The sequence below is a fragment of the Scomber scombrus genome, chromosome 17, assembly GCF_963691925.1.
Source record: "Scomber scombrus chromosome 17, fScoSco1.1, whole genome shotgun sequence".
Classification (NCBI taxonomy): domain Eukaryota; kingdom Metazoa; phylum Chordata; class Actinopteri; order Scombriformes; family Scombridae; genus Scomber; species Scomber scombrus.
The window spans coordinates 2,275,800-2,290,799 of NC_084986.1; the positions used below are offsets into that span (position 1 = coordinate 2,275,800).

General features: G+C 36.8%; 1 protein-coding gene and 1 non-coding gene across 2 annotated transcripts in view; both read left to right on the forward strand.

The window, feature by feature from the left end:
- Positions 1-5,743: 5,743 nt before the first annotated feature.
- Positions 5,744-5,815, forward strand: trnah-gug (transfer RNA histidin (anticodon GUG)). Its single transcript has one exon. It is a non-coding gene; the product is annotated as a tRNA-His (tRNA).
- Positions 5,816-7,133: 1,318 nt separating this feature from the next.
- The window catches only part of vgll2a (vestigial-like family member 2a), a 15,177-nt gene continuing 7,310 nt past the window's right edge, over positions 7,134-15,000 (forward strand). The window contains 3 exon segments of the mRNA XM_062436832.1: positions 7,134-7,250; positions 11,114-11,178; positions 11,180-11,400. Of these exon segments, the coding sequence (XP_062292816.1) occupies positions 7,173-7,250; positions 11,114-11,178; positions 11,180-11,400 (364 nt within the window). The 5' untranslated portion in view covers positions 7,134-7,172.

The following is a 15,000-nucleotide window of genomic DNA, read 5'->3' on the forward strand; positions in this document are numbered from 1 at the left end:
CTGGTAATTGTGTGCTAAAGAGCATTGTGCACGTGTGTATCTGTTCTTAGAGAGCAGGGCATGCTCCAGTAATGCATGGTATGTGCGTAGCCAGTGAGGTTAATTTGGACTCATGTGAACCACTTTACTGATTAAATAATTTTAGGTTATTGTAGAGTAGACGATGTCATCTGTTCCTCTTGCACCTGTTTGATGATTTTTTTTTAAAGGGGTTTCTTTCGTCAGACCTTTTGTTGTTGTATGTTACTCAAGTTTTCTGTCCTCTATTGTGACCTACAGTTATCTACTATGCTGCACTTGATAGTCAAATTTGAACACCATATAATTATGCACAAATGTACACATTAGAGTCCTACTTGATGGTATCCACACTCGGGTGACCCACAAATTGTGATGAAACGGGTGAAAAATACCCTATTGTGGGTTGGAAGTAAAATGCTTAAACTATTTTTCTTTTGTATCCGATGTAGTAGACTGATTTTAATTAGGGTGCAGGTCAGGTTTCAGTTCTATTTAAAGCTGATTGTGTTGGGCATGGAATTTAATTAGCATTTAGCGATGCTGTTGGATAATGGGTCGGGTAGGGATTTAAGCACAGCGGGTATCGGCAGGTGCGGGTTTACAAAACAGGATAAACATACTCTATGTAGCTAGTAATGGACACACATATATGTCCATGACCATAATCTATGTATTTATGTTTGTTAATGCACTTTTTTTGGAAATAATATTTTTGAAAGTCAACTTTAAATTGGAAAAACTAATTTAACATCCATGATGTCTTGCTGCCGACTGTGCAACTTTTGTCCTCTTGGGTCAAAATTCACCCTGTAAAGTTTGACTGTTTATAAAGTCAATTAATACTGTGTTAGACCTTTTTAGCCAACCTTATTCCAATGTATTACCACAGGTTTTACACATATTTTGGGAATTATGGTCAATAGGCCTCATTTAGATTAAAGTATAGCTCATTTCTGAATTAACACATGTTGTCCTCCCCAGTCAAAATGGAGGCATAAGGAAAATTTGCTATATTAGACTTTAGTGTTACTGTGGGGAATTCTCTTTCACAGCTCTGTACATCAGAAGGAAAATCAACTTTAAACTTTAAACACATCATCACAGAGCAGTGACAGACAGTAATCATGAAGTACAGCACCACAGCACACCGAAACGAGCTGTTTATTCCCGGTCAAAGCGAGGCCTCGTCCAACCTCAGGGACGGGTTAGGGTTAGTGAAGTGGTGATTTGAGTGGGTGGGTTGGTGGGTGGATGTCCTGTGCTGTTGTGGTGTTTTTGAAATGTGTGTGATGACCTTAGATTTGAGCTCTGAGAGGTCGGGGTTTGGGCGTGGGGAGATTGTATATTATCTTGGCAGCAGAGTTTGACAGAGAGTATGTTGAAGGAACAGGTGGACATGTAGAGCAGGATGGGTTGGACAATACTTTGGTACAACAGTAGGAGGAGATGGAGGGAGGTTGGCGACACAGAGTCCTTTGAGCTTACCGATGGCTGATGGCTCCTTTTGTGGACATCCACAAAAGGAGCCATCAGCCATCGGGCCTTTGTTTGCTGGTGGAAGCTGAGTTTATTCTCCAGTGTGAGTCAAAGATATTAGAAGCTGTCAAACATTTCAACAGTTTTCTTATTGATGAGGATAGGAAGATGCAGTGATGGGTACCTATTAGTACGGTTGGACGATATGTTGTTTTATATTGATCGATGTTGATGAGTATCATGATATATATTTAATAATGATGATAATGCTCAATTTACAGTATTAAGAGTATTCTCTATATGACACAACCCTAATGAAACCAGAAGGTTAACTATCTTTTATAATACCGTATTTTCTCTAAGAGTGGACGGGGCCTTTATTTACGTCAACTGCAGATGGTAACAGGCTTTTATTGGAGGCAGGCTTATATTAGAGAGAGGCCTTTCCATTTGTACTGTTAAATATTTGTCACCTTGTTTTTTCGGTAAATCATTTACTCCGACGTGTAGAACAATAATTTTGCACTTTTTCTGCAGTGCACCACTTCGTGCAAGGAGGAGGCTCATGGATGTATGCTCGCCGGCTTAGACAGGTTACGGTGGTTACCCATGCTCATACAGTTGTTTTTGTTTTTTTTTATAAGGGTGAGGGGACCACCTTTGCAGGGATGCTGTCAGGTCCTGGGATTGTTGGGGTCCAGTAGAGGGACGGCTCTCAGGTCTTTGACCCGTTCTTCTGTGAAGTTCTGGTTACGAACGGGCACAAAACATGTCGGTAACATTACTGTAGTACAAATCCAAGATGTTTTCCCTTTCTGGTGGGAATGTCCACATACTGTTGAAATGATGGCAGAATATTGTCCAGTCTGCAGCTGTTATAATCCCCCAAAATAAACAGCAGGGCTCCACGGTACTTAGCCAATATAAACAACAACAATAAGCAGTACTGGAAATTAAAATGCTTTCAATGGACATCTGAATCATAACAGAGATGTTATGAGCTGTGGTGCAACGGTCTGAGTATGCTGTGATGTACTTGAGCTGCAACTAATGATCATTTTCATTTGATTACTTTTCTTTTAAGTTCAGTTGCTTTTAGATTAGTTGAGTCACAATTTCCCAAAGTCCAAGATGCAACTTTAACCTCCTGAGACCTGCAGCTTTTGTTTGGTATGCATTTTTAATTTCTCCTACATATTTGGGATTAGTCAGACCTCATAAGTACAACTAAGCATCGTCTTTAAACAAAAAAATAATTCCCTTCATATGGGGATTATTTTACTGTATAACACAATTAATTCACCTGTGTATAAAACTGTTTATTTCCTTATATTTACACTTTTCCATTGCACAAAGGATAATAAAGTTGCAAGTACTTAATGATTAGCAGTGTCGTAGCTTGTTGTTGCTTAAATTAGTCAAATATGTGTTAAACGTATCAAACTACAAACATTATTAAGCATAAATAAACATGTTTCAACCATCAAAATTGATAAGCTTTTGCACCTGGTCCGCTTTTATCTGGGGATCAGCTGTTGATTGACTTGGCCAAGACGCATGGCACTTAGTTTTTAAACTGATTTTTACACTGTAATGTGCTTTTTCGACCACTAGGTGGCATAAAAAAGTGTGCACGAATGAGGACAACAGGTAAAAGTTCAGCAAAATGAAGTATAAAGTCCAGCAAAGCTCAAAATGTAATATTCCCATATGAGGACGCAGAGTCACAGGAGGTTAAATATCTTGTTTAGGCTCATCCAACAGTCCTCAAGCAAAGGATATTCAGTTTACTGTCATATTTAAGAAACTGGATAAAGTAACATTTTAAATTAATTGATTATCAAAATAGTTTTCAATTCATTTTCTGTTAATATACTAATCAACTAATTGTAGCAGCTGTAGTCAAATCATTCAAAAGTACCTCTCTACACCTTTTCCGATGCTAAAATCAAACAATTTTTAAGTTTAATGGGTTTATATTTACAGTAGCAATATTATAACTGTAAAACAAAACATAGTAATATAATGGCTGCACACAACTGTAAAATACAGTAATTTTTATGTAACTGTCTTTTGTATTATAGCTCCAGACATTTTGCAGTAAATAAGATTACAGTTATTCATGTAATGCTGCAAACTTTGAAATCACACTGATACAAACATTCACCCACAATCACACTAATATATACACAATATAACACTTGCAGAGAGAGATTCACACACAGTCAGGAGGCGATGGAGATGTTTGCAGGTTTCCCTCCAAACAAACACTTCACAGGTGATTTCACTGATTAACACACTTTCAGCCGCAGAGGAGGAACTAATCAGAGAAATCACTCGAGTCTTCGGTTTGGAGGGAAAACCTGCAGACGCTCGGTTGCTCTGTGGTTAGAAACCTCTGAGCTGCTGCTTTTATAGGTTCAGACGTGTTGGAATAAAACAGATTTAAGATTTATATTGTAAAGCCGAAGATATGTGTGTTTGTTTTTATTGAATGTTCTGATCTTAACCCTTAAACAGGAAACGTGCACCAGGAGATAAAGACTCTTTAACTTCCTGTTAGGAGCATCCTCATTCTCTCTTTCCTCCCTTCCTTCTTTCCTTCCTCCATCCCCTTCGCTTCCTTCCTTCTGTCCTTCCTTCCTCCCTCCCTCCTTCCTTCCTTTCTTTCCTCCCTTCCTTCTTTCCTCCTTCCCTCCTTCTTTCTTTCTTTCCTCCTCCCTTCCTTCTTTCCTTCCCTCCTTCCTTCCTCCCTACCTCCTTCCCTTCCCTCTTCCTCCCTTCCTCCCTCCTTTCCTTCCTTCTTCCTCCCTTCCTTCATCCTTTCCTTCCTTCTTCCTCCCTTCCTCCTTTCCTTCCTTCTTCCTCCCTTCCTCCTTCCTTTCCTTCCTTCTTCCTCCCTTCCTCCTTCCTTCCCTTCCTTCTTCCTCCCTCCCTCCTACTTTCCTTCCTTCCTTCTTTCCTCCGTCTTTCCTCCCTTTCCGTCCTCCCTTCCTTCATTCCTTCCCTCCTTCCTTGCTCCCTCCCTCCTTCCCTTCCTTCTTCCTCCCTCCCTCCTACTTTCCTTCCTTCCTTCTTTCCTCCGTCCTTCCTCCCTTTCCATCCTCCCTTCCTTTATTCCTTCCTTCTTCCTTCCTCCCTCCCTCCTTTCCTTCCTTCTTCCTCCTTTCCTCCCTCCTTCCTTCCCTTCCTTCTTCCTCCCTTCCTCCCTCCCTCCTTCCCTTCCTTCTTCATCCCCCTTTCCTTCCTTCTTCCTCCTTTCCTCCCTCCTTCCTTCCCTTCCTTCTTCCTCCCTTCCTCCCTCCCTCCTTCCCTTCCTTCTTCCTCCCCCTTTCCTTCCTTCTTCCTCCCTTCCTCCTTCCTTTCCTTCCTTCTTCCTCCCTCCCTCCTTCCCTTCCTTCTTCCTCCCTCCCTCCTACTTTCCTTCCTTCCTTCTTTCCTCCGTCCTTCCTCCCTTTCCATCCTCCCTTCCTTCATTCCTTCCTTCTTCCTTCCTCCCTCCCTCCTTTCCTTCCTTCTTCCTCCTTTCCTCCCTCCTTCCTTCCCTTCCTTCTTCCTCCCTTCCTCCCTCCCTCCTTCCCTTCCTTCTTCCTCCCTCCTTCCCTTCCTTCTTCCTCCCTTCCTTCCTTCTTTCCCTTCCTTCTTCCTCCCTCCCTCTTACTTTCCTTCCTTCCTTCTTTCCACCGTCCTTCCTCCCTTTCCGTCCTCCCTTCCTTCTTTCCTTCCTTCTTCCTTCCTCCCTCCCTCCTTTCCTTCCTTCTTCCTCCCTTCCTCCCCCCTCCTTCCCTTCCTTCTTCCTCCCTTCCTTCCTTCTTTCCTTCCCTCCTTCCTTCCTCGTGATTTTTAATAATTACCTACATTACAAAAATTAAGTTAGCAGGCCTAAATATTTTAATATTTTGATCCAAAAAACGTACTGATATTCAGCATATTTGGTGTTTCACGTCACACTCTGATCTGAATTTGTCTGCAATCATCATCAGACCTGTAATGATGTTACACACCACGCTGAATGTGAGGAAGTTGTTGGTCTTTATAACCTGAAAACCTAAAATATTTCACTCTACATTTGCATCATATATCATTACATTCACTGTAGTAGCAGCAACACCAGTGGTACAAAGAAATACTCAGATATTTAATCCTTACTTCATTTTGTGCCTGACTTTCTAACCACTGCATTGATTAATATAGGAGTGAAGTATCTCTGTGGGAGCTCTCATGGTCCCCATCCTAAGTACAGCTCGCCGTGATCGTATAGTGGTTAGTACTCTGCGTTGTGGCCGCAGCAACCCCGGTTCGAATCCGGGTCACGGCAGTATTTTGAAGAATCCATAAAATCCCAGGAAGGAGCTGAAAGTCTTACACAGTGGTGGAGGAAGTATGCAGAACATTAACTGAAGAGAAAATACCACTAAAGAAGAGTAAAAATACTCTGTTACCAGTGAAAGATGTGTGAGAAAAACTATTACAGTAAAAGTACTGCAGTGAAGTACAAGTACCTCAAACTGTACTACTGTGAAGTACAAGTACTTCAAACTGTACTGCAGTAAAGTATAAGTACCTTAAACTGTACTGCAGTAAAGTACAAGTACCTCAAACTGTACTACAGTAAAGTACAAGTACCTCAAACTGTACTACTGTGAAGTACAAGTACTTCAAACTGTACTGCAGTAAAGTATAAGTACCTTAAACTGTACTGCAGTAAAGTACAAGTACCTCAAACTGTACTACTGTGAAGTACAAGTACTTCAAACTGTACTGCAGTAAAGTATAAGTACCTTAAACTGTACTACAGTAAAGTATAAATACCTCAAACTGTACTACAGTAAAGTACTTAATACTTAATGACTTTATGCATGAATCTATGTATTAAACATGTTTAATGGGTGTAAATTACATTAAATAAGATTAAGCAACAGACTTTACCCTTTAAAAACATATTTAACCAGAAAGAAACAATAGAATTCAAATATAGGTAAAAAATATTTGCATTACTATCTATTATTTATTAATTATTTACTATTTTTCTGGTGGTAGCGCATTAAAACATAATATAACCTGCTATATAAATATGACACTTAATGACTTTATGCATGAATCTATGTATTAAACATGTGTTAATTACATTAAATAAGATTAAGCAACAGACTGTAATTTATTCCATACCCTTTAAAAACATATATTGATGAAAATATTTGCATTATTATTATTATTATTATTATATACTATTTTCTGGTGTTGGCGCGTTAAAGCATGAAATAACCTGCTATATAAATATGACACTTAATGACTTTATGTCCCGTAATTAAAAGGTCATTAAGGCAGAAGGTGGAGCTCGGTCTCTGATTGGCTGGAGGGGAAGTGTCATGCATGCAGAGGGGGGGAGGAGGGGGAGAGGGGGGGGGGGGTAACAGTGGAGAGTGGAGGGGTTTCCCTTCAGTGCGCACCGGCCTCAGTCCAGTGCGTAAAAGAGCCCAGCGCTGCACAGACACTCTCCAAAAGTGTTCCTCCTCTTCTTCCTCTTCCTCTTCCTCCTCTTCCTCTTCTTCTTCTACCACCACCGCCACCGCCGCTGCTGCAGGGATTACTGATTCCTCTCCGTCTCAAACAGACTTCTTCATGCTCTCTAAATGAAGCTTGGCTCTTCTCCGTGATTTTTTTTTTTTTTCGCCATGAGCTGCTTGGATGTGATGTACCAAGTGTTTGGTCCTCAGCCTTATTTCAGCTCCTACAGTCCTTATCACCACCAGGTATGGATCTTTATTTTAAAAAACTGATTATTTCTATTGTATGAGCTTAAAACGTGCAAAAAACTTTAATTATTCCCACTAAGATTCTGTAAAACCGGCATTTAAAACTTAATTAAATGTAATTATTAGCGATTAAACCGCCTTTAGCTGCTAATATGCGTAAATGCGTAATATATAAGACTTTATACCTTCAACTATTACAACTTCCTCTATGATTTTATTTGCTATAAATCCAGAAAATGTTCATTATATTCATGTTAACAACTTTATTTAGAGGCTTTAAGTTCAGCCGAGCGTAAACAGATGGTTTGTGGCGTCTCTCAGAGCTAATTTTAGTCAGTCATAAGTGGAAAAAAGTGTCATTGAATGCATCATATTATAGTTATTAATAATATTTAAAGGGGTTTTTCCACATTAATAAAATCACAAATGAGCTTTAATAAAGTCAAAGTGAGTTTTTATGTCATTTATTTAATTTTTAAAGGCAAAACTGATTAAAAAATGATAATTATTATATATTAAAAGCTTAATTAGTGTAATTTTATAACGCTTATTTAACCTATAAATAAAGCCTTTAATACAAGATTTAAATTAATATATCTAATGCTAATTTTTATCCATTAATATGAAGTATAGTGTAATTCTAACATGTAATGTCTGCACGTGCATTCACGTCACTTTAGTCACGTTAGTGTCTGTAAGCGGCTTCAAGCACTGTGTGAATATTTACTGTTAAAGACCTTTTTTTTTTTAACTCTCTTAAAACCTCTCAGTCAACATGCAGGCATATTTCACATAGTGCCAAAACTCACTTAGTATGTCATCCACACAGCAGAGCCCATAAAAATATAAATATATATATATATGATGCATAATTTACACTTAATTCTGATGCATTATTTTACATTTAATGCATTTTAAAGTGCAGTTTATGCAATATTACAATAAATAACAGACTTTTAAATCATTGTGTGCAGCATGGAGAGCCTTATATATAAAAACAATCTAAATATAATAGGAACAGTACGCCACACATGATATTATTATATGATATAAGATAATAAAGCTGAATTATCACCAAACTGAAAATGTATAAGCTTCATAAAAGAGGAATTTATGGCCGAGCCGTTGCATTGAACAGGTGTTCCTAATAAAAATGCTCCCTTAGTGTATCAGTTTATACAGTAATATGAGTTAAAATTAAAAGGTGAACTATTATAAGTGTATTTTAAAAGAGGAAATGTTGATTAAAAGATTATAATTGTACTTTTTTTACATAACATATCAGTGTTTTACAGGCTGCGTCGCCCATGAAGTTGGAATAATTTAGTTTTAAGACACATTCCTCTTATTATTTAAATCATAATCACTTTTAGAGCAACTATTTTCTCTTGTTAGCTTCATAAATGTGACTTTTTTCTGATTTTTTCTATTTTTATATCAATTTAAATGGATTATTTTGGGATTTTTGAGTGTTGATTATATAAAAAAAGACATTTTTTCAAGACATCGCCTTGGAGAAGTGAGGAATTATGATGGATAAATAACCAAATAACCAAATAACAATAGAATAAAGGAGAAAAATGTCAAAATAATACACACACATATGAAGATGTCTTTTTTTTTTTCAATTATTGACCCAAACTCTGTAAATACTGAATGGTTATTTTATGATAATGGAGCAATAAAAACAATATTTATAGTTTTAGAGACGACAAAAACCTTTAAACCTCATAAAAATCTCACTTTTCTGCATCCAACAGGTTTTTATTAGCAGGTTTAACCTCCTAATCTCTCTCCACAGATTATATCAATTTACACAGTCGCTCATAAAGTTGGAATAATTTACTTTTCAGACACATTCCTCTATTTATTTCCTATTTATACTCATCAGTAATCACCTTTAACCAGGTATAATGAGATTAATCAATACAATTTTGACAATATAAACACTTTTATCTATCAAGATTAAATCACCATGGTAACAGAAAGTAAAACATGTCTACATGATGGATTTTTGATGCCTGTTGCACATTAAAAATTAAGCTTAAACTGCTTTTTAGTGTCTTTTATTTTCACTTTTTCCCATAAAAAGACTCAAAAAAGAAAAATGCATCTAAAACAGTTTATATTCTAGTAAATAAAAAACATTTAGATCATTTTGAGCTTCACTTTTATGCAGAAATGTTGCAAAAAATCTGTATAAAACTGTATTTAACCCTTTAAATACTGTTCATATTCTGACTTATAATTAATCTCTAACACTAATTCACATTTAAAATCACTATTTTATGGTCCAGGAGAACATTTAACAGTTCTTTTATAGTTTTTATAATCATATTTATACATTTGCATACATAAAAGCTGCATAATAATTAAAAAAAAGTGCATTTTATGTCCGTTTTTTCTCCACTGTGAGTCACATTAGGAGAAATCCAGCCAGTAGAAATGTGTATAAATTCATTTTCCAGCTTTTAAATGTTACAGAGAGTAAAACATGTTTAAATAATGGAATATATGACAGTAATATATGCTAATTACAGCTAAAAGTACCTGTTCTTATGAGAAGGTGGACCCCAGTTAATGACTATCTTGCCTCGGACTCTTACACACTTGACTCTATTTAACTTATTATAATTATTTTTCTTTTTTTTTTTAATTATCTAAAATAAGATAGAAGTACTGAACTAGATAAGACATGTGTTATATACCCTTTACATGAGACCCAATCTCAAGATGTTTTTTTATTTTTTGTATTCTTTTGTGATGTTAATTTGCCTGTTAATGTGCATTAAAGGCAATAAAGTTAAAAAAAAAACTTTATCGGCAACAACAGTGAATTTACACAGTCGCACATAAAGCTGGAATAAAACATTTTTTACCTCTTTCCATGATATGATATATAGATAAAGTGTAAATATTCTCTAAATTGTATTAATTAATCTCATTACACCTGGTTAAAGGTGATTATTGATGTGTTTAAATAGGAAATAAAAAGAGAAATGTGTCTGAAAAGTAAATTATTCCAACTTTATGGGCGACAGTGATCCTAGAATCAGATTTTTATGAGGTTTAAAGGTTTTTGTCGTCTCTAAAACTATAAATATTGTTTTTATTGCCCCATTATCATAAAATAACCATTCAGAATTTACAGAGTTTGGGTCAATAATTGTAATTGTGTGTTTATTTTTTTTTATTATTAAATAATTTGCATTTACATTTTTCTCCTTTATTCTATTGTTATATTGTTATTTGGTTATTTGTCCATCATAATTCCTCAGTTCTCTAAGGCGATGTCTTGAAAAATTGTCTTTTTTTATATAATCAACACTCAAAAATCCCCAAATAATCCATTTAAATTGATATAAAAACTGTAAAAAATCAGAAAAAAGTCACATTTAGGAAGCTAATAAGAGAAAATATTTGGCTTTTTTGCTCTAAAAGTGATGATGATTGATTGATTATCAACATTGTGCACTATAAGATGGATATGACATCACCAAAAGACAGATTTTTAATTTAAATATAATCATTTAATCCATTTAAATTTATATAAAAACTGTAAAAATTAGAAAAAAGTCACATTTAAGAAGCTAATAAGAGAAAATATTTGCTCTAAAAGTGATGATGAGTGAAATAAAATAGAGGAATGTGTCTGAAAAGTAAATTATTCCAACTTTATATAAACTGTGCAGAGAGTTTAGGTGATAAACCTGCTAATAAACACCTGTTGGATGCAGAAAAGTGAGATTTTTGTGTGATTTAAAGGTTTTTTATTGTCTCTAAAACTATAAATATGTAATTAAATATGAGTGTTGCAGCTCCTCAGTCTCACATAAAAACAATCTGCATGTCCTTCTTAGAAACTGGCTTTGTATTCCAAAATGCAAGACCCCCAGGACGGCAGCGGTGGCAGCCGGCTGGGCCCCCGCCGGTCCCTCGGGGCCCCTGGCGATTAAAGAGGAGGACAAGGATCTGCCGCCGGGCGCCGAGTACCTGAGCTCCCGCTGCGTCCTGTTCACCTACTTCCAGGGAGACATCAGCGCCGTGGTGGACGAACACTTCAGCCGAGCCCTCAGCCAGCCGACCGCTTACACCACCGCCGCCGCCGCCGCTGCAGCCGCCTCCACCAGCCACAAGGCCGTAAGAGGTGTGTGTGTCTCTGTGTGTGTGTGTGTGTGTGTGTGTGAAGTGCTCTTATAGTTAGCAGCTCTGGTATGAGTGTGATATAGATTCTGCTGCTGCTGCTGTCGTCGTCGTGTGTTTTTGTTTCTTTGGCACCGAGCCGGATGATAGTTAGTGTTACGTGCACAGAGGAAGGAGCTTCGGCTGCACATGCCGACACTTCTTTGAGGATTTAGATGCAAAAAAAATAGAGAAAAAAGTAGAAATTTATAGACTAAAGCTGCTGATTTCTCATCTTTAACTGCATTTTTTTGCTTTTTATTGGGCTTTTTTCCTGCAAAAATATTTAAAAAAGGAAAATTGCTTCTATAACAGTGTTCATGTTAGAAAAACTCCCCTATCTTCACATGCTGATACGTGTTTGAGTATTTAGATGCAAAAAAAATTGAGTAAAACTACAAATTTGATGAACTAAATCTTCTGGATCTTAAACAGCATTTTCTTGCTTTTTATTTCCACCTTTTTCCTGCAAAAAAGACTCATTTTGAGCCTTACTTTTATGCAGAAATGTTAGAAACAGTCTTCACAGAAAAACTATAAATCCAAAAAACTAACTCTTGACAGTTTGCTCTGGATTTTTGATGCTTGTTGCACATTAAAAATGAAGCTTAAACCGCTTTTCAGTGTCTTTTAATTTCAAAGTTTTCCTGCAAAAAAGACTTAAAGAAAGAAAAGTGCTTCTATAACAGTGTTTATATCAGTAGAGAAACAACATTTAAGTCATTTTGAGTCTTACTTTTATGCAGAAATGTTAGAAAAACTACCCTGAAAACAAATGTGATGAAGTAAATCGTGTGGATTTTGATGCCTGTTGCACAATCAGACTGAAGCTGCTGATTTCTCATCTTTAACTGCATTTTTTTTTGCTTTTAATTTCCATGTTTTTCCTGCAAAAAAGACTCATTTTGAGCCTTACTATTATGCAGAAATGTTAGAAACAGTCTTCACAAAAAAAACAGAAAAACTATAAATCCAAAAAACTAACTCTTGACAGTTTGCTCTGGATTTTTGATGCTTGTTGCACATTAAAAATGAAGCTTAAACTGCTTTTTAGTGTCTTTTAATTTCAACGTTTTTCCTGCAAAAAAAGACTTAAAGAATGAAAAGTGCTTCAATAACAGTGTTTATATCAGTAGAGAAACCACATTTAGGTCATTTTGAGCCTTACTTTTATGCATGCTGACACTTATTTGAGTATTTAGATGCAAAAAAAATATAGAGAAAAACTATAAATCTAAAAAACTAAATCTTGAAAGTTTGCTCCTGATTTTTGATGCCTTCTTTCCTTTCATCACTCCTTTCCTTCCTTCCTTCCTTCCTTCTTCCTCCCTCTTTTCCTTCCTTCCTTCCTCTCTCCTTCCCTTCCTTCTTCCTCCCTTCCTCCCTCCTTTCCTTCCTTTCCTTTTTCCTCCCTTCCTTCCTCCTTTCCTTCTTTCTTCCTCCCTCCCTCCCTTCCATCCTTCCTTCCTCCTTCCTTTCCTTCCTTCTTCCTCCCTTCCATCCATCCTTCCTTCCTTCCTTCCTTCTTCCTCCCTTCCATCCATCCTTCCTTCCTTCCTTCCTTCCATCCTTCCTTCCTCCCTCCTTTCCTTCCTTCTTCCTCCCTCCCTCCCTCCCTCCCTTCCTTCCTTCCTTCCTTCCTTCCTCCCTCCCTTCCTCCCTCCCTTCTTCCTCCCTGTGTTTTATTTCCCACATTAGGAGAAATCCAGTCAGTATAAATGTGTATAAATTGTTTTTCCAGCTTCTAAATGTAGAAAATAAAAGTAAACATTGACTCTGAGCTGCATGTAAAGGTTCAATCATGTGTGAAATGTAAACAAAGAGTCGAGAGTCAAGGTTTCATATAGAGAGAAGCTACAATATATGATCAATAATAACACTCAGTCAATCAATAATTAAACCAAGCTGCTGTTGTTCTCTTTCTTTCATCACTTTTCTTTCTTTCTTTCTTTTCTTCCCTTTTATCTACGTTAACTCACATTTAGTATCAATAGAAAGAGGGAAGAAAGGAGGATGGGGGGGGAGTATATTTAGTTTTTGTTTGGCCTTTGATTGAGTGAAATCATAAAGTCAAATAAAACAAAGAATTCCTGCAGAACTCGTGAAGCTCTGAGAGGAATGTGATGATGTGATGATGAAGGAATTCACTTTTTTATTTAACATTTTTATTTAACCTTCCTGTCGTCTGTTTTGACTTCTTTCCTCTGTCCTTCTTTCCTCCCTTCCTCTTTTCCTTTATCCCTCCTACCTTCCTTTCCTTCCTTCCTCCCTCCCTCCTTCTCGCTTTCTTTCCTCCCCCTTCCTTCTTTCTTCTGTCCTTCTTTCCTTCCTTCCTTCCTTCCTCTTTTCCTATTTCCCTCCTACCTTCCTTCCTTCCTCCCTTCCTCCCTCCTCCTTCTCGCTTTCTTTCCACCTCCCTTCCTTCTTTCCTCTGTCTTTCTTTCCTTCCTTCCTGCATTCCTCTTTTCCTATCTCCCTCCTACCTTCCTTCCTTCTTCCTTCCCTTCCTTCTTCATCCCTTCCTTTCTCCTTTCCTTCCTTCTTCCTCCCTTCCATACTTCCTTCCTCCCTCCCTCCCTCCCTCCCTTCATTCCTTCCTCCCTCCCTCCCTCCCTTCCTTCCTTCCTCCCTCCCTCCCTCCCTCCCTTCCTTCCTCCCTCCCTCCCTTCCTTCCTTCCTTCCTTCCTTCCTCCCTCCCTTCCTTCCTTGACTCGAGGACAACAGGAGGGTTAATTTTCTGTTATTTTATGACATGATGGGAAAACCTTTGCAAGTTCAGATTAATGATATTTTTCTCTTATTTCTCCTTTTTTTGGTCAGTTTAGCTTCGCTGCGTATTGTCAGTAATATGAATGAATGAATGAATGAATGAATGAATGAATGAATGAATGAATGAATGAATTCTCAGGGATTTCTTTTTTCTTTTTTCCTTTTCTTTTTTGGTGATATTTCGTCTCTCGCTTCGATCCGAGGTGAATTTCTCTTTGACGTCCAGTTCATTGGCGATTCTTTAATAATGTCAGCTGCAGAAATAACAAGATGTTGGAGTTAAGTCGGCATTTAAACACCTCGAAAAAACACATATAAAAGGATAAAAATCATTGTTTCTTTAGTTAACAGTCAGGTTTTGTGCTTTTTTTATTAAATTTCTTTTCATGGCTGTTTAAATAACTCCAGCACTTGTTTTTATTGCTCCATTATCATAAAATAAACATTCAGTATGTCCAATAATCAATAGTTTGGGTCAATAACTGCTTGTTTTTTAAAGCAAACTTTCTAAAAAATAAGACATCTTCATATGTGTGTGTAGCTTTTTTAAATTATTAAATAATTTGCAGACATTTTTCTTCATTATTCTATTGTTATATATTCATAATTCCTCAGTTTTACAAGGTGATATCTTGAAAATGTGTCTTTTTTATATAATAAACACTCTAAAATCCAAAAATAACCCATTTAAATTGATATAAAACAGAGAAAATCAGAAAAAAGTCACATTTTAGAAGCTAATAAGAGAAAATATTTGGCTTTTTTTGTCCTAAAAGTGATGATGATTGATTGATTA